Consider the following 19,378-nt stretch of genomic DNA (forward strand, 5'->3'; position numbering starts at 1 on the left):
GAATGGGAAACAAAAGCCACTGTCCTAGCCGAGAGTAATAATCTAAGTCCCATAACCTATGATGAGCTGAGAGGGAAACTCATTGCCTATAAAACCATACACACAAACCAAGACTCAAAGAAAAAGGGAATAACCCTTAAATCAAAAGTTGAATAAAAAAAGTGAGTCTAGTGACAGTTTTTCAGATGATGAACTTTTATTTTTTGCTAGGGGACTTAGAAGGCTAATGAGGAACAAAGGCAAGTACAAGGGATCAAGTTCAAAGGAGTACAAAAAGGACATGAGCAAAGTGGTTTGTCACAACTGCAAGGAGGCTGGGCATCTCAAGTACAACTGTCCGAAACTTAAAAAGGAGGACAAAGGAAAGAAAGAAAAGAAGAAAGTGCTCATGACATCTTGGGAAGATCTTGAAAATGATTCGGATGAGGAAGAGGACTCAGAAGGCGAAGCTCAAATCTGCTTCATGGTTGGGGAAGATCAACTTGATGAGGTAAATTACTATGACTTGCACATAGATGATTTACATGTCATAATTGATGATCTCACACTAAATTCTGCAAAATTCCTGGAAAAATACAATAAATATAAATCTGAAAAAGAAATGTTGAAAGCTGAAAATGATTTCTTGAAAGAAAAAGTGATAGAAACCGAATGTGCATTGGATATTATTGAAAAAACAGATTTCTGAAATCTGAACTTGAGAAACTAAAAGGAAAGCACATTGTGGATTCTTCTCAAGAACTTATTGCTGAAAATGAAAGATTAAATGAAATGATTAAAAGATTGAATTGTGATTTAGCAAAATTAGCTCAAAGTTCTAGCAACTTGGACAAATTACTTCCAAATCAAAGACCATTGTTTGAAAAATCTGGTTTAGGATATGTGACAAAAGATAATGCAGTTTTTAATAGTTCTTCTAAGAATTTCATGGCCTCTTCTTCGAAAACAAAGTCCATCATCAACAAATCTGATTTAGGACATATTCCAATATATGAAGAAGAATCTGAAAAACTCTATTCTGATGAAATTGCATCATCTTCAAGAACGAAACCTATGTCAAACAAGTTGGGTCTAGGCTATATTTCAACCAATGAGGTTACGTTCAAAAATCTATCTTTTCACAATAGAACCTCATCTTCAAAAAACCCATATGCTTTCAAAAATTCTAGTTTGAATGCTTTTGCAAAAAGGAACCATAACAACAAAAATTACTTTGTCAAAAGAAATTATCATTTTCCAAAAATAAAAAAACCTCAACCTTTTAATCATTTTCATCGTAAAAATCTAAATCAATTTCAACAATATGCATCAGGAAATCATTGCGCTAATTGTAAGAAAACTGGTCACTCTTTCTTACAATGCTTCATTGAAAAAAGAAAAGTAGGAAACCAAACTTACAATGTTGTTTGTAACCTTAAGCTTTCAGCCAACACTCCCGAACCAGTTGGTTCAAGGTGCTAAGTGTTGAAACACCCCTAAGGGCTTACTCCCTCAAGTCTCTCTCCCCTATACATGCACACCACAGGCATATGGCTTGTTATTTTCTTTCCTTGAGGCCTTGGTGTCCAGTACTTCTTTGGATTACCAAGTGTTCTGTAGCAAGGTTGCTCTTGATAGTGGATTTTCAGTTGATAATCCCGGGTTAGTTAACCCAAGTTACCAAGTGATGAAGCACTCCTAAGAACTTATTCATCTAAGCAGATCCTTGGTACAGGAACACCACAGACACATCCCTCAAGATTTAAACTCTTGGTGCCTAGCCTTATTTCTTATTCCTTTTCTTTCTTTTTCTAATTCTCACTGTTCTATTTTTCTTTTTCTTATTAGGACCTTGTTATTTAACTAGTCTCATAGAATATGCTTCAAGCATAGGATTCAGAACATGTAGTTGCCTGTGTACCTTGTTGGTGAACCAACTTAGCTAACCAATTACTACACCACAAACATTAAGAATTGACTCCACAAGATGAACCCCACTCTGGTTTTTCATAACATTTTCTTTTATTTAACTTAAAGGACAAGCATACATTTAAGCAAGATGAAAATGACAAGAGGGGACTTGGACCAGCACACCTGGACTTAAGCAAAGAAAATGAATACTGAATTCTGGTGACTCAAACTAAAGAATAACTATTAATAGGGGCACATTCAGACTTCCAATTTGAACATTCCAAACCAGATGGAATCAAGTAACAACAAGTAACAACACAACCTTTTGGTGGTGACTTCTAGCTCTCCCTTTGTTGTCATCATCTATAGCTTTTGCATCCTTCTTCGTCTCCTTGGATGATGATGCACCGTTTTTCCAGAAGATTGATTGAATTCCTGCAAAGTTATTGGAAGTTGCTTGTTCCCAAAGCACTTGAGAAATAGTTAGCATGCATATATGCTTGTGAATTTCTGAACTTAATTAGGTATGTAAACACCAAACTTAGTTCCTTGCCTAATGCCACAGATAGAATACATGCAGAAAACCTCACGTGCTTTTATTAAGAAACGACTATGAGCTAGAAACTAAACTATTGTTAAGTAGTTTCCCTGGTTGGTTGGGACTAGCAACTTGTCATTGAAGACGTGTATTGTGATTCTAACTGAAATCTTTGGTGGAACACCAAACTTAGAATTACACATTCACCCTTGGATTGTTTTGGTATGCAACACCAAACTTAGCTCCTCACAGTACAGGACAAACTACTTGTAACCTTTATTGAAATAATCATGAAAAGAAAACTACCTTAGGTTGGGTTGCCTCCCAACGAAGCGCTCTTTTAGCGTCGCTAGCTCGACGATTTCTCCATTAGTTGAGATGATACTTCATTTTGGGGCTCTCCCTCATGTTGCCCATGTAGTGTTTGAGCCTTTGTCCATTCACAGTGAAAGTCCTCTTTGAGCCTTCCTCCATGATTTCTATGTGTCCATAAGGTGAGACCTTTGTGACAAGAAAGGGTCTTGACCACCTTGATTTGAGTTTCCCAGGGAAAAGTCTCAATTTGGAGTTGTAGAGGAGCACTTGCTGTCCTTTTTCAAAGCTCCTGGGTGTCAGATTGAGGTCGTGCCTTCTCTTCGCCTTTTCCTTATAGATCTTGGCATTTTCATAGGCCTGAGACCTAAACTCCTCTAGTTTCTGCAGTTGCAAGATTCTTTTTTCACCAGCGGCAATGCTATCAAAATTTAGTAGCTTGAGAGCCCAGTGGGCTTTGTGTTCCAGCTCCAATGGTAAATGACAGGCCTTTCCATACACCAGTTGATACAGGGACATCCCGATTGTGTTTTGAATGACGTCCTGTATGCCCAAAGAGCATCATCTAGCTTCTTCGACTAGTCTTTTCTTGATGCTCCCACAGTCTTTTCCAGGATCCTTTTTAACTCTCTGTTAGATATCTCGGTTTTCCCAGTTGTTTGGGGGTGGTAAGGCGTAGCAACCTTGTGTTTTACCCCGTATCTTAGGAGAAGAGCTTCTAGTAGTCTATTGAAAAAATGGCTCCATCACTGATGAGTGCTCGTGGGACTCTGAACCGGCTGAAGACATTCTTTCTGAGGAAGTTCATGACTACCTTGTTATCATTTGTTGGGGTTGCAATAGCCTCCACCCACTTGGACACGTAATCCACCGCTACCAAGATATACTTGTTTGAATATGAGGTTGGAAATGGTCCCATGAAATCGATTTCCCACACATCAAACAGTTCCAGCTCTAAGATGAAATTCTGTGGCATCTTATTTCTTTTGGGTAAGTTTCCAGCTCTTTGACATTCATTGTAGTTCTTCACTAGTTCTTTGGCATCCTTGAAAAGGGTAGGCCAAAAGAATCCACTTTGTAGCACCTTGGCTGCAGTTCTTTCCCCTCCAAAGTGGCCTCCATAGCACGAGCCATGGCAGTTCTGTAAGACCTCTCGTCCCTCTTCTTCTGAAATGCATCTTCTAAGGATTCCATCTGAACACTTCTTGAAGAGATACGGTTCATCCCAGATGAAATATTTAGTAACATTAATGAGTTTTCTTTTTTGATGTTTGTTGATCTCTAGAGGCAGAGTCCCAGTTGCCTTGAAATTGGCAATATCTGCAAATCAGGGTGCTTTGTGAACCGTCATTAACTGCTCATCTGGGAAGAACTCATTTACACTTGCATCATGTGTTCCACCTTTTTCATGAGGGATTCTGGATAGGTGATCTGCTACCTTGTTCTCCACTCCTTTCTTATCTCTAATCTCAATATTGAATTCCTGCAACAACAAGATCTATCTTATCAGTCTTGGTTTTGATTCTTGTTTGGCAAACAAATATTTAAGTGATGTGTGATCTGTGAAAACAATCACTTTGGCACCAATGAGGTATGATCTAAACTTGTCAAATGCAAAAACTATTGCCAGCAACTCCTTTTCAGTAGTGGTATAATTTCTTTAAGTGTCATTGAGGACCTTGCTGGCATAGTATATCACATGGACCAAATTATCTTTCCTCTGTCCTAACACTGCCCCAACTGCAAAATCAGATGCATCACACATCAGTTCGAATGGCAAGTTCCAATCAGGTGGGGAAATGATAGGGGCTGAGGACAGCCTCTTTTTCAAGTTTTCGAATGCTAGCATGCATTTCTCATCAAAGATAAATGGTGTATCAGATACAAGGAGATTGCTTAGGGGCTTGGCTATCTTTGTAAAATCTTTAATAAATCTTCTGTAAAAGCCAGCATACCCTAAAAAGCTCCTGATTGCCTTGACATCACTTGGTGAGGATAATTTTTCAATAAGTTCCACCTTAGCTCTGTCTACCTCAATGCTTTGGTTAGAAACTTTATGGCCAAGGACTATTCCTTCTGTCACCATAAAGTGGCATTTTTTCCAATTCAAGACCAGATTGGTCTCTTGTCATCTTTTTAATACCAAGGCAAGGTGGTTTAGGCAATTAGGAAAGGAATCCCCGAATACTGAAAAGTCGTCCATAAAGACTTCAATGAATTTCTCTATCATATCTGAGAACATAGAAAGCATGCAGCCTTGAAACGTTGCAGGAGCATTACATAGCGCAAATGGAATGCGCCTGTATGCAAACACCCCATATGGGCAAGTAAATGACGTTTTCTCCTGGTCTCTCGGATCAACCACTATTTGATTGTATCCTGAGTAACCATCCAAAAAACAGTAATATGCGTGTCCTGCAAGTCTTTCCAGCATCTGATCCATGAAGGGGAGTAGGAAGTGATCTTTTCTTGTAGCTTCATTGAGTTTTCTGTAGTTGATGCACATCCTCCATCCTGTGACCGTTCTTGTAGGGATGAGTTCATTCCTTTCATTGGGAACTATAGTGATTCCTCCTTTCTTGGGGACTACTTGGACGGGGCTGACCCATGGGCTATCTGAAATTGGGTAGATTACCCCTCTCTGCCACAGCTTCATGACTTCCTTTTGTACCACTTCTTTCATGACAGGATTCAGCCTCCTTTGGGGTTGGATGGAGGGTTGGGTATCATCTTCCAACAGTATCTTATGCATGCATATGGCCGAGCTGATTCCTTTCAAGTCAGCGAGGGTCCATCCAATGGCATCCTTATGCGTTTGTAATACTTGGAGTAGTCCCTCCTCTTGTTCTTGGCTGAGGGCTGAGTTTATGATCACTAGGTAACTTTCATTCTCTCCTAAATATGCATATTTGAGAGTGGGCGACAGTGCCTTTAGTTCAAGTTTGGGAGCTTCTTTTCTTTCATTCTCCTCCTCTAGTGCGCCCTGAACATGAACCTCAGCTGTTGCAACCTCTTCGCTTGATGCTGATTCCTCTTCTTCTGTTAACCCCTCAAGTTCTTCTTCTTCAAAAGTCTCTTGTACTGCATCTTCCAGTGAATCCAACCTCATACATTCTCCCAATGCTTCTTGTGGGTAACTCATGGCGTTGAACACATTGAATATCATCTTCTCATTGTGTAGTCTAAGGGTAAGTTCACCCTTTTGGACATCAATGACAGCTCTGGCAGTGGCTAAGAATGGTCTTCCCAGGATGATAGAAGCCTTGGCTCCTTCCTTCATATCCAACACTACAAAGTCTGCCGGAAAGATAAAGTCTCCTACCTTCACCAACAAGTGTTCTACTATTCCGTGAGGAAACTTGAATGATCGGTCTGCCAGTTGCAGGGCCATTTTTATTGGCTTGGCCTCCTCAATCCTCATTTTTCTCATTATTGCTACGAACATTAGATTCATGCTGGCTGCTAAATCACATAGAGCCTTTTCTATTGTGATTTCTCACATAATACAAGGAATTTGGAAGCTCCTAGGATTCTTCAATTTCTGGGGTAGTTTGTGCTGAATGATGGCACTACATTCTTCGGTTAGTACCACAGTCTCGTTGTTCTTCCAGCTTCTCTTCTTGGTCATCAACTCCTTCAAGAACTTGGCATAGAGCAGCATTTGCTCTATTGCTTTAGCAAAGGGTATGTTAATATGTAGTTTCTTGAAGATTTCTAAAAATCTTGAGAATTAGCTGTCATCCCCCTTCTTCTTCAATTGCTGAGGGTATGGGACTTTTGGAACGTATGGCTTCAGCACTTCTCCTTCTTGATGTGAATTGGAAGTGGGAAATTGAATTTCATCTTATTCCTTTTCCTTTTCATTTGAGTCCTTCTCTTATGGTTTCTTGGAGGTCTCCTTCAATTCCTTCCCACTTCTGAAGGTGATAGCCTGACACTCCTCCCTTGGGTTTGAATCAGTGTTGCTGCAAAGGTTGTGGCTGGGGACTTGCTTAAATAGATAGCTAATTTGTGTTTCAAGTTTCTTGATGGCAGCATCTTGATTCTGCATATTGGATCGCACTTCTTCTTGGAACATTTTACTATCTTGAACTTCTTTGCATATACATTCAAGTAGAGTTTCAATTCTGGAAAGTCTTTCTTCGGATGGTGATGATGGGTTGAGGTTGGAGGGGTGAGAATGGCCATTTTGGTTTTGGTATGGATTTTGAGAGGTATTGTTGGGTGGGTGCTGATATGATCTCTGTGTGGAATGTTGGTGAGTTGCATTGTGGTTGGGGTTGTGACGTCTCTGATCTTGGCCTTGATCTTGTTGATTTCCCCACCCAAAATTTGGGTGGTTCTTCCAACCAGGATTATAAGTTTTGGAGTATGGATCATGGGTCTGCTTGGGTGAGTTTCCAATGTAGTTGGCTTGTTCCTGGTCACCCTCGTCCTCTGCATTCACTCCTTTTTGAGCTGCTGATGAGGTGGTGACTACTGCAACTTGGTTTCTTTCCATCCTCTTGGTAAGGTCAGCCAGCTGCTTGGTGATCATCTTGTTTTGAGCCAGCAGCACGTCCATGTTGTTCAGCTCTATTACTCTTCTAGTATTGCCCCTTTCAGAAGCATAGAAGTAGTCATTTTCAACTACAGTCTCTATGACATATATGGCTTCTTCAATGGTCTTCTTCTTGTTCAGAGATCCCCCAGATGAGTGGTCTACTGCCTTCTTTGATTCATAAGAAAGACCCTCATAGAAAATGTGTAACTGCACCCATTCATTGAATATATCTGGCGGGCACCTTCTTATCAAGTCCTTAAACCTCTCCCATGATTCATAGAGAGTTTCACCATCTTGTTGCCTGAAGGTTTGTACCTCAGCTCTCAACCTGTTGATTCTTTGAGGAGGGTAGAATCTCGCCAAGAATTTGTTTACCACATCTTCCCAGGTTGTCAGACTCTCCTTCGGGAAGGATTCCAGCCATTTGGATGCCTTATCCTTGAGTGAAAAGGGAAACAGAAGCAGTCTATAAGTGTCAGGATGAACACCATTAGACTTCACAGTATCGCATATCCTTAGGAAGGTGGTGAGATGTTGATTGGGGTCTTTTTGGGTACTTCCTCCGAATGCACAGTTGTTTTGGACTAGGGTGATGAGCTGGGGTTTTAGTTCAAAGTTATTGGCATGTATGGTTGGCTTTTGGATGCTACTTCCACAGTTTCCTGGGTTTGGATTGATATAAGAGCCTAGAACTCTTCTCTCTTGCCCAACATGATTCACTGGACCTTCTCTGGCATGGTTATGAGCCTCTTCTTCATGGTGGTTCTCCATATTCTCCTCCATGTCTGGTTCAAAATACTCTTCCTCTTCCTCAGCACCAACAACTCTCTTTCCTCTTGCTTCCCTCCTTAATCTAAGGAAGGTCCTCTTAGGTTCAGAATCAAAGGAAGTTGAAGCCCTACTTCTTCTACTTGTCATACAACTAACAAGGTAAAAAGCAAGAGAGAAATTGAATGGAAATTACTCTTGTTAGAATGGCTGTTAGTGTGAGTGATGCAATATATCAAACAGTTAGTGGGTTAGTGAACTGAATTGTAAACAATGAAGAAAACACAATAAACGGGTAAAGGATAAAGGAAAGAAAATGACTAAAACTGAAAGTAAATCACTCAAATGGAATTTAAACAAAATAAAAGAGAAATGCTTAATCTAGTTATCCTCCAACTTAATCATTGTTGATACAAAATCAATCTCCGGCAACGACGCCATAAACTTGATGCACGAAAACTTGTCTCTCAACAAATTTTCCTTCGGCAAGTATACTGAATTATCGTCAAGTAAAAACTCACAATAGAGTGAGGTTGAATCCCACAGGGATTGATTGGTCAAGCAACTTTAGTTAGAGGAATGTTCTAGTTGAGCTAAGAAGAAATTGAGTTGAGGAATTGCAGAAAATTAAATGGCGGGAAAGTAAATAACAGAAAATGTAAGTGCTAGAAATAAATGGCGGAATGTAACTGGCATAAAGTAAATTGTAGAATCTTAAATGGGGATTTAGGGAGATGAGCAGAAAAGTAAATGGCAGAAAATAAAGAGAATGGGTAAGATCAGAAATGGGGGATTCATTGGGCTTAGGAGATGTTGCATTCTCCGGATCAAGTTCATTCTCATCTCTTCCTTAATCAATGCATTCATTGATCTCCTTGGCAAACTTAAGTGATTGGATTCCAATTGCTTGGCAACCCAATCTCTCTAAGCCTGAACAATTACCCGATTCCTTGATTTAATTGCTCATGGCAAGAGATGAAGTTTGGTCACTGATTATACCACATGCATTCCCAAATCAAAGTGTCGGTAGGATTATATGTCACTATATCCATCCAAACCCCAATTTGGTCCAGCATGAGAAAGCAATTCTAGCATGATCTTCTCATTCCTCTTCCAAGGTTCCGAGGAGATCCAATTGTGGAAAGCTTCTCTTCCAAGATAGCTAACCAATTGGATAAAGAACGAAAGCTTTCTAGTAAAATCACGAGAAAAGAAAGAGGAAGAATAATGAAAACTATTATTGATCCATCAAATTACAACAGAGCTCCCTAACCCAATAAAAAGGGGTTTAGTTGTCATAGCTCTGGAAATGAAAAGCAAAAATGAAAAGTACATTCTAAAAAAATATAAACTAGAAGTTACAGAGAAAGTAAAATATACGGAGTGTAGTTCTCAAGTTCCAGATCCCCTTTTTCAATTCAAAACTCTCCCTATATATACTACTCTTCAGATCTTCTAGTTAGCTCTTCAAGTCTTGGATATGGGCCCTTTATCTTCAGTTAAAGCAGTTACAGTCTCTAGCGGGCTCAGCTTTGCTTGCAAAGAAAGTGTGAGTTAGGCATGATGGGAAGTTAGTTAGGAGGTTAGTGGCATTAACGTTAAGTGTAAATTTTGGTTCGAGAGCGTTAGTGACGATAACTTTATCACTAACGTTCCAAACTAAGTGATCCACGTTAACTTCAACGTTAGTGGTACTAACGTGACCACTAACGTGGGCAATCTAAACTTGGCCTAGCATTAGTGACAAAGGTGAGTGTCACTAACGCTTGCGACCCCTCTTTACTTCCACGTTAGAGTCCACATTAATTGGATTAACGTGGCTCTTAACGTGGCTTAGTGTGGCATTAGTGGTGATCACTTTCACCACTAACGTTGGAGCTCCCCCTTTCTTCCACATTAGTGTAACTAACGTGGCAACTAACGTGGGCTATGATGGCATTCGAGGGCGTTATTGGTGGTAACTTTTTCCACTAACATTGCAAGCTTGCTCCCTTTCCACGTTAGTGGTCACGTTAGTGAGACTAACGTGGCTCCTAACGTGGCTCTTCTTTGCTTCCTTTGTCCTGAAATCAAACAAACAAGGTGCATCAAAGCTTTGTTTCAAGTCATGAGATCATGCATCATCCATATTATAATTCAATTCATGTATAATTCTAATGAAATCATGTAAAGTTCACAATCTTTGCTTGAATCAAGATGTAAGTGTATATTTACCCAAAACTTGCTTATTTACTAAGAAAATGCATGAAACTATCCTAAAAGAGTAAAGAAAAAGGTCAGTGAAACTGGCCAAAATGCCCTGGCATCAACTGCTTATTGTGGTTTTAAACTGTATCAAATGGATGTGAAATATGCTTTTCTAAATGATGTAATAGATACAGAAGTGTATGTGGCATAGCCACCTAGTTTTGAAAATGAGGAATTTCCTAACCTTGTTTTCAAACTCTCAAAAGCCATGTATGGGTTGAGACAAGCTCCTAGAGCTTGCTATGAAAAACTTATTTCTTTTCTTTTGAAAAATGGTTTTCAAAGAGGCACCACAGACACTACTCTATTTATTAAAAATTCTAATGATTCCTTCATTTTAGTCTAAATTTATGTTGATGACATTATTTTTGGATCAACAAATGAGACCCTTTATACTGAATTTGAAAAACTCATGACAAGTGAATTTGACATGAGTATAATGGGTGAACTTAATTTTTTCCTTGGACTTCAAATTAAGCAAACTGAAAATGGTATTTTTATTCATCAAGAGAAGTATGCCAAGGAATTAGTTAAGAAATTTGGTATGGAAAATGCCAAACCCATGGGAACTCCCATGCACCCTAATTCAAAATTAGAAAAGGGGAAAACTGAGAAAGATGTCAATGAGACTAGGTATAGAGTAATGATTGGATCTCTTATGTACCTAACTTCCTCTAGACCTGACATTGTGCAAAGTGTTGAAATGTGTTCAAGATTCCAATATAAACCAAAAGAATCACATATTTCTGCAATTAAAAGGATTATTAGATATGTTCATGGCACATCCAATTTCGGTTTATGGTATCCTAAGATTAATGAGTTTTCTGTAGTTGGTTATTGTGATGCAGACTTTGCTAGAGGTAGAGTAGATAGAAGGAGTACATCAGGCATATGCTATTTTCTTGGAAAGTCCTTGAACGTTTGGTCAAGTAAGAACCAGTCTACAGTGACTTTATCCACCGCAGAGGCTGAGTATATCGCTACTTCTTCATGATGCTCGATAAACCACTATTTTATGGTTTATCTTGTACTTAATTGAATGGTTTCATCAAGTCTTCACCCACTTATTCATATGATTTGCATGATTTTATAATCCCTTCCTAGTATTGTTTTATGATTGAAAACTTGCTTCCTAGAGATCTTTAATTAGTATATTTTAAGTTTCCTTTATACCATTCGATGCCGTGATCCATGTGTTAAGTGTTTCAGGCTTTATAGGGTAGGAATGGCTTAGAAAACGGAGAGGAAGTTTGCAAAAATAGAAGGAACACAAGAAACTAAGAAGATGACTAGTGAGCATCGACGCGCGCGCATGGCTCATGCGAGCGCGCGGAATGGAGAAAATTGCAGCGACGCGTGCGCGTGCCTGACGCGTACGCGTGGAATGGAGTTCTGCAAAATGACGCGCACGCATGGATAATACATACGCGTGACAAGAAAAAACGCCAGATGACGCGCACGCATGACTGACACATACGCGTGACCTGCGCGATCTGCAAAATTAATAGAAAATGCTGGGGCAATTTTGGGCCGCGTTTTGATCCAATTTTCGGTCCAAAAACACAGAATAAAGCTAGGGAACAAGCAAAGACTCGAGAGACGGAGATACACATTCACATATTCTCATTAGGATAGTTTTTAGGTTTTTAGATCTGAATCTAGAGAGAAAATTACTCTTCCTCTAGTTTCTCTTTACATTCCTAGTTTATTGCTTTTGCCTTTGGATACTGAAGAGTCATTACCTCCATTGAAGATACTATTCTAGTTTGTTTTCCTTACTTACTCTTTTATTTATTCCATATTCTTAATTCTTGTTTAAAGTGGTAGTTGGATTATTTTTATGGATTGTTAGTGAAAATGATTACTTTTATCTTTAATTAATTTTTAAAGCTTTATTTTATTCAATTTATCATGTTTTCTTTTTATATTTCTATGAGCGTTATATTCATGTTAATGGAGTAGATTTCCTACTTGACATGGGGGTTGATTAGGAGGAGACACTTGAGTTGGAAGGCTTAAGTGCTGATTAAACTAGAAGTTGTTGGCTAGTTCTGTATTTACTAACGCTAGATCTTCCCAAGGGAGAGGACTAGGATTTGCGAATAAGAGTTAGCTCAATCACTTGACTTTCCTTTATTTAGTAAGGGTTAACTAAGTGAAAACAACAACCTTTTTTATACTACACTTAAGAGATCCCAACAAGGATAGAACTTTCAATTAATTATTCTCCCAGTCAAGGCTTTTTATCTAGAGTATTAATAATCATTCTTAGTTTTTATTGCTTTAATTTATAATTATTTAATTGCTCATTATTCAACTCTCAAAATTCTCGAAAAACTCCTAATTAATAAATTAGCATCCTTCCTTACAACTCATTGGGAGACGACCTGGGACTCATACTCCCAGTATTTTTATTCTAAACTTTTTGTGACAACCATTCTAAATTGATGAGGCAGATTTTTACTGGTTAAGAGCTATACTCGCAACGCTATTCTATTATATTATAATCTCTTAATTGGTCTAACTTCTGCCGCTCATCAATGCTCTCAGCTTATTTGATTGAAAACACAACTTGCTGATTATAAATTAAATGCTAAAAATATTCCCTTGTTATGTGACAATATGAGTGCCATCAATATTTCCGAAAATCCAGTTTTGCACTCTAGAACCAAACATATTGAGGTGAGATTTCACTCAATAAGAGAACATGTTCAAAAAGGAAATATTAGCATTCAATTTGTTAAATCAGAAGATCAATTAGCAGATATTTTCACCAAACCTCTAGCTGAAGACAGATTTTGCAAGCTTAGAACTAATCTAGAGATTTTAAGTCATGATTCATTGTTTGTGCATTGCTGATGTATTTGTTGAAGTTTTTGTCTCTCAGGTTGGCATGAGACAATTATGGGCAAATGAAGAACCATCTTTCTGAACTTCATTTTCTGGGATCTAATGCACATTCTGAATCTTCTGGGCCAACCCATCAGTTCAGAACCACGTTGGTCCAACATGTTTCCTTAAACAATACCATCTCTAGGCCCAATGGGTGTTACATTTGGTGGTCCAACTTGTTTCCTTAAATCCATGTGAATTTTTGTTTTGTTCTGTCTTTTAGTGAATAATTTTTTTTAAAAAAAACCTATTTTGTTTTATTTGTTAATAAAATCAAATCAACTTTTTCATGATGTCAAGTATTTTAAAAGTCTAGTCATGGGTGATGCAGTAGCATGGTTTCAAGAAACCTATTTCCTTGTGACACTTACCATATCTTTCTCTTCATAAAGCCTTCCACTAACCCTTCATTTCTTCTCCATTACCATTAGTGCTTCTCTTCATTCAAAATCGAGGTTCACCCTAATAAGGAAGAAAACCATTATTACAAAGCCTCCTCGTGAACAAATCCTTAAACTCCCTAAAAAACCTAAACCATCTACTCGCTCCAGGGATCGCACGTTCACTCCATCTCCTTCTCCTCCTACCTCTCCTCCTCGTACTGATCTAATGGCAAGAACCAAAACCACACCACAGTTCCCCTCTTCTGCCAAGCCGACGGCTCCACCAAAGGAGACTCCTTCGAAACCTAGCACATCGAAAGAGAAGCGTCCTGGAAATGATGAACTTGCTCCTGAGCCATCTCGACCTAAGTGATGATTGGATTTTCGACGGTTTAGAATTTCACAAATGAAACCTCGTTGCAAGTATAGTTTCTAAACCAATAACTAATCCTTTCATACAAAAAGTTGTTTGTCACTAAAACAAACCCCTAAAATTTATAAAACGAAGTATTCAAACCTCGGGTCATTCTCCCTAGGAATTACAATAAAGTGTCTTGTTATTGGTTATGAGTTATTTTGGGGTTTTGGATAAGAAGCATGAAAAGTAAATGGCAATGAAAATAAACTAACTAACTCAAATTGCATTATTAAAAGGGAATAAAAGAAACAACAATCTATCCCAAACAAAGTGAAGAATTACAAGAATTAAAGTACATAACTAGGGAGAGGAAGAGGAGAAGATTAAGAATTGGCAAAGGAGAATTAAATTAAGGCATGAATTAAACCTAGATCTAAGAAGAGATATTAACCTAAACCTAATCCTAATCCTAGAGAGAAGTGAGAGCTTCTCTCTCTAAAACTACTTAAAACTAAAGCTATCACTTCCTTCTTCTCCAATTGTTATGTCTCCCCTTTAGGCCTTGATCCCTTCTATTCCTTTCTATCAGCAATTGGCGCCAAAAATGGGTTCAGAAACCCCTCAAAATCGCCAAGCACGTGTTGCCTTAATGAAGCCATGTGCAGACATCGACGCGTGCGCGTCCCTGGCTGATTCCGCAATGTGCGCGCGAGCGCCTTGTGCGCGTGCGCGTGCTTGGCCGTAATCAATTCTTTGGCTTTTTGTGCTTCTCTCCACTTGCATGCTTCCTTCCTTGCTTCCTTTGATCCATGCCTGGCCTATTTCAATCCTGGAATTACTAGCAAACACATCAAGGCCTCTTATGGAATCAAGGAGAAATCAAAATTCATCAAAATAAGGCCTAAAAAGCATGTTTTTACACCTAAGCACAAATACGGGAGAGATAACAAAACCATGCTAATTCATAGGTTAAATGCGAGAAAAGGTCATCAAAATACTCTAAATTCAATACAAGATAAACCCTAAAAATGGGGTTTATCAACCTCCCCACACTTAAACCTTAGCATGTCCTCATGCTAAGATAAGAAGGAACTAAGGGGTATGACATTTATTAAATGCAACTAAACTATATGAGTCCTATCTAAATGCAACTACCTAGTGTGAGTGCAAATGCTTAGTTCAAACAAATCAATTCCCAAGAGACATGTATAGGCACAATAGCTAAGGCAATAGGAGTTAAGTCCAATCCATAATTGTATTGAATTATCAAAAAGAGTTCAAACTTGCAAGAATATAAATAATATGGGTGAGCACATGTACTTGAACTTTTGAACCCTCACCGGATGTGTATCCGCTCTATTCACTCAAGTGTTTAAGGGTTAATTCACTCAATTCTCTTCTAATCATGCTTTCCAAAATTTGATTTTCTTCTAACAATCAACACCTATCCAATGCATGCATACATTCATCATGAGGTCTTTCATTTAGGTTGTAATGGGGTTAGGGTCAAGGTAGGATCATTTATGGTTAAGTGGACTAGAGTTTAGATCTTTGATTAGCATAGACTTTCCCACCTAACCTATGTAATGATCTATACATATTCAAACTATTCTAACTACCCATTCTTTAATTTTTTTTTTTTTTACATGTTCATGCATCTTATTTCTTGATTCATAACACTTATGCATTGATTCCCTTTTGTTGAACTTCACCTTGGGGCATTTTGTCCCCTTTTTTTTTCTTTCTTTTTTTTTTCTCTTTTTTTTTCTTTGTATAAGGACATCAATTACATAAGGTCTTATACATTCAATCAATACATGAGTATGTTCCCAATTCCTGAATATGGAAGTGTACTACCCTTTTTTATCCCATCCAATATTCCCAAGCCTCACCAACTTTGAGTAATAGACACTCTCACTAGCCTAGGCTAATCAAAGATCCAAACAAGGACCTTACATTGGTTTTCTGCCTTGGGCTTGTAATGTGCTAAAAGGAGAGTAAGTTGGTTAAGCATAGGCTCAAAATTGGCTAACAATGGAGAGTAAAAGGTAGGCTATTTGGGTAAGTGGGCTAATGAAATAATGGCCTCAATCATACAAATGCATGAATACCAGAAATAATTGGACATATAGAATCAAGCAAATCAAGGATCACAATCACAGAAAGAGAACAATTGCACACAAGAATGGAAAATAAGTGGTAATAAAAATGTAACCACACCATAAGGCTCAAGTCTCACAAGCTTGTGTTCTTAGTTCAATACATGCTTCACAAAGTATGAATTCAAGCAAGTTTCACCAAAAATTTTCTTCAATCAATTGGGTTGGTGTCCTATGTTCTATAATTAAAATTCTTGGAAAATCTCAATATTTGACTAAGCATTGTTGTGATTGAAAAATTCAAAAATTATTTTCCTTAGTTTACCCTTTTCTTTTTCACTTAAACCGATTTCTTATGTAAGAAGGGTGACTAAGTTTTCACTTAAAACATTATTTCTAATCACAACCACAAACTAAAACGAAATATATACAAAAGAAGATATGCAAAATTGTATAAAGAAAAATCCAACTAAAATATGGAATCTATCATCTAAAACATCTAAAGATATCCAAAAGCATCAAAATATCTAAAATATGGAATCTATCATCTAAAACATCTAAAGATATCCAAAAGCATCAAAATATCTAAAATCCAAAATAAGCAGTAAAGGTATCCAAAATGGCAAGAGTATCCAAAATAAACTCTAGATGCATCAAATATATACAAGAGCTATGCAAAGTAAGGTAACTCAGAAGGTAGCCAAAATGTTCACCGATCCTCTAATGATGCTACCGGTGACCTCCCCACACTTAAGACCAAGCATCGTCCTCGATGCTAAACCGAGACATCAACTAGCTCAGCTAAGCTAGTAACCAGTGTCGGAAACAGTAACAAGCCGCGAATATGAGCTCTCCACATGCTATGCCTAATCAGTCGGGGAAAATATACTTCCTTCCCCTCCATGACACACCCAATCAAGACTAGCATATCCATCGGAATCTCTGAAAAGTGAGTGGTAGGGAAGACATAGTGGGCAAATATTTGTTGCCAAGTCCTAGCCTCCCTAGTCAGATATGCAAATAGCATGCCCTTGGGCTTTGTGTTGCTCGAATCCATTACCCAAGAAGCATCTGGTGTAGCAATCACGCGCCTAAGCGCCTCATAGTTGAAAGTCATGGAGAGGAGAGCTACCTCTGCATGCTGGTAGGCACAAGTCTCAGGAGTACCAACTCTACAGAGCAGTGCATCCCTCAAGGCATCCTCAGTGATCATAATCTCTCTACCCCTCAAGTATACTGAATCCAAGCTTGGTCGAAAGAAATTGCAGTCTATCGACGAAATCCAAGCCCAGCTCAGAAATACGGGCATTTATGGCACGCCTCACATCATTGGGAAGATTCAGCTTCTTCTCAATATTCAGATTTTTCTTTACATAACGGGAAAGGCGTAGCTCGCAGTAGAGATTTGGAAATTTGGTTGGATCAGTGGACGGGAGTAACTGATTTTCTTTCTCCTCCTCATTCAGCGGATTCCTCGCATAGTTAGCAGATGGTGGGGGTGTAGAGGTCTTGGAGCGCTTCCTTTTTTTGGAAGCAGTGGCTATAGCTTTTCCTTTATCCGACATCCTGAAAACATAGATAATATAACATAAGCCTATAGCCAAGTAGATACAAAGCGCTCAAAGCAAAGCATATTCATGAAGTGAATAAAGGAAGAAGGTTTCTTGGAATGCAAGCAACAGAATACAAAATTCAAATCGAACTTCAAACCAAGAATGCAAACCATGTCTTGCACACTATTCATTAATTGAGTTCAGAAAGCACCATATCCAAAAGAATGACAGAAAGAGTTAGCTGGAAAACCAAAAGGAGTTAGTTGGTTGAACGAGTTAGACTTAGAAAGCAGTTTGAAAATTAGTGATATGGTAATTACTATCTCAATTTGAAATGAGTGAACAAAACAATGCTGTAAGCACGTTCACAATCATGAATTGCAACAAGTCATTGATGATGAAATATGATATTGCTAGAAAGCAACTAATATGAAACAAAACATCAATCAATGTGAAGGATCACTAGTAATGTATAACTTCCAGAGAACTACAAGCAATGGTCAATCGAAAAGCTTATTCAACCATGCAATGCATAGAAGCAAATCAACATGAAAAACAAGCGAGAATATGGAAACATGACCAAAGAACTTGTTCCTGAGGAGTTTTCAAAAACCATGTAGGCAACAGAGCACTAATTGAACAGAATTCATCAACTAGGGCTGTTACATTCATCAAATAAGTTCAATATAAAAACTATGGTTAATAAAAATCCGGCAGCATTTCAGCAGCAAATTGGCTAATCCCTAGAATTAAACGGTCGAAGCAGGCTCCATATGAATTCAACAACAATGAAGAACACAAAACCATATGTGAGTTCATATAGAGGCAGTAGACAGTCAATGGTTTAATAATAAAACAATTCAAACAGCACAAAGGGTATAAGCAATTGCTGCAATCAACAATTCCTTTACCAATTCATCACAAATGAGCAGCATTAACAGAATACATGAACACAGGGCAATGCAGCAGAACAGAGCAGTTTCATATAGCAACAGAAAATCAAATAATGCCTAAATCCACTACTCAGCCCAGATTCGCTAACCACCTAAATCAAACTAAACTAACTAACTAATCTAATTCTAACTACACTAACGGAATTAAAAAAAAGCAGCGAAACAAGGTTCAACAGAGGAGAGGAGGAACCTAGGTGCAGAGATTGAACCGAGGAAAAGGAGGAAAGAAAAATGAAGTGAGGCGGTGAGAGGAAGAACTGGCCGGAGCAGCGCGGCTGTTGGGTTGCACCGGCGGCGATGGTGGCTTGTGGCGGTTGGCACGGAGGCAGAGAGGGGGTCAGAGGAGTAAGGGAGAAGAGGGTAGGAGAGGGGGTGATGAAGAGAGAAGGGCGAGGCAGTGATGGCGGCGACGGCGATGACGGCAACGGAGCGCTCGCCAGAGGACAGCCGGTCAGGAGAAGAGGAAGGTGAAGAATGGTGGGAGAGGGAGAATGGAACGTTAGAGGAAGAGAGAGTTGTGATGCGCGAATGCGCTAGGGCTCGCGTCTCTGGGGTAAGTGAGAATTCGAATCCACGCGCGCGCGCACTGTATGCGTTCGCGTGGGTGGAGGGAATGGACGCGCAAGGCGCGCATCGGCGCGGATGTGCTGGGCTGGAGGCTTAAAAGGGGCCCAGAGTTGGCACAACTCTCGGGTCCTTTGGCCTTGGTGATGCTAATACGCATCGACGCGCACGCACACTGTGCGCGTTCGCGTGAGCTGCTTGATCTTATTGGATGGGTGTGGAGGCGTGAAGTATGCCAACGCGTGGACAGCGAAACAGAGAGGGGTGCGGACGCGTAC

General features: G+C 39.0%; 1 protein-coding gene across 1 annotated transcript; it reads left to right on the top strand.

Annotated features, from left to right (window-relative positions):
- Positions 227 to 688, top strand: LOC107611235 (zinc finger CCHC-type and RNA-binding motif-containing protein 1-like). The gene has a single exon (XM_016313187.1). The coding sequence runs from the start codon at positions 227 to 229 to the stop codon at positions 686 to 688; it is 462 nt and encodes a 153-aa protein (XP_016168673.1).

The sequence above is a fragment of the Arachis ipaensis genome, chromosome B08, assembly GCF_000816755.2.
Source record: "Arachis ipaensis cultivar K30076 chromosome B08, Araip1.1, whole genome shotgun sequence".
NCBI classification, from domain to species: Eukaryota; Viridiplantae; Streptophyta; class Magnoliopsida; order Fabales; family Fabaceae; genus Arachis; species Arachis ipaensis.

What these genes read in the sequence shown, in the direction of transcription:
- LOC107611235 (XM_016313187.1), top strand. Translation starts at nt 227, where the DNA reads ATGAGGAACAAAGGCAAGTACAAGGGATCAAGTTCAAAGGAGTACAAA.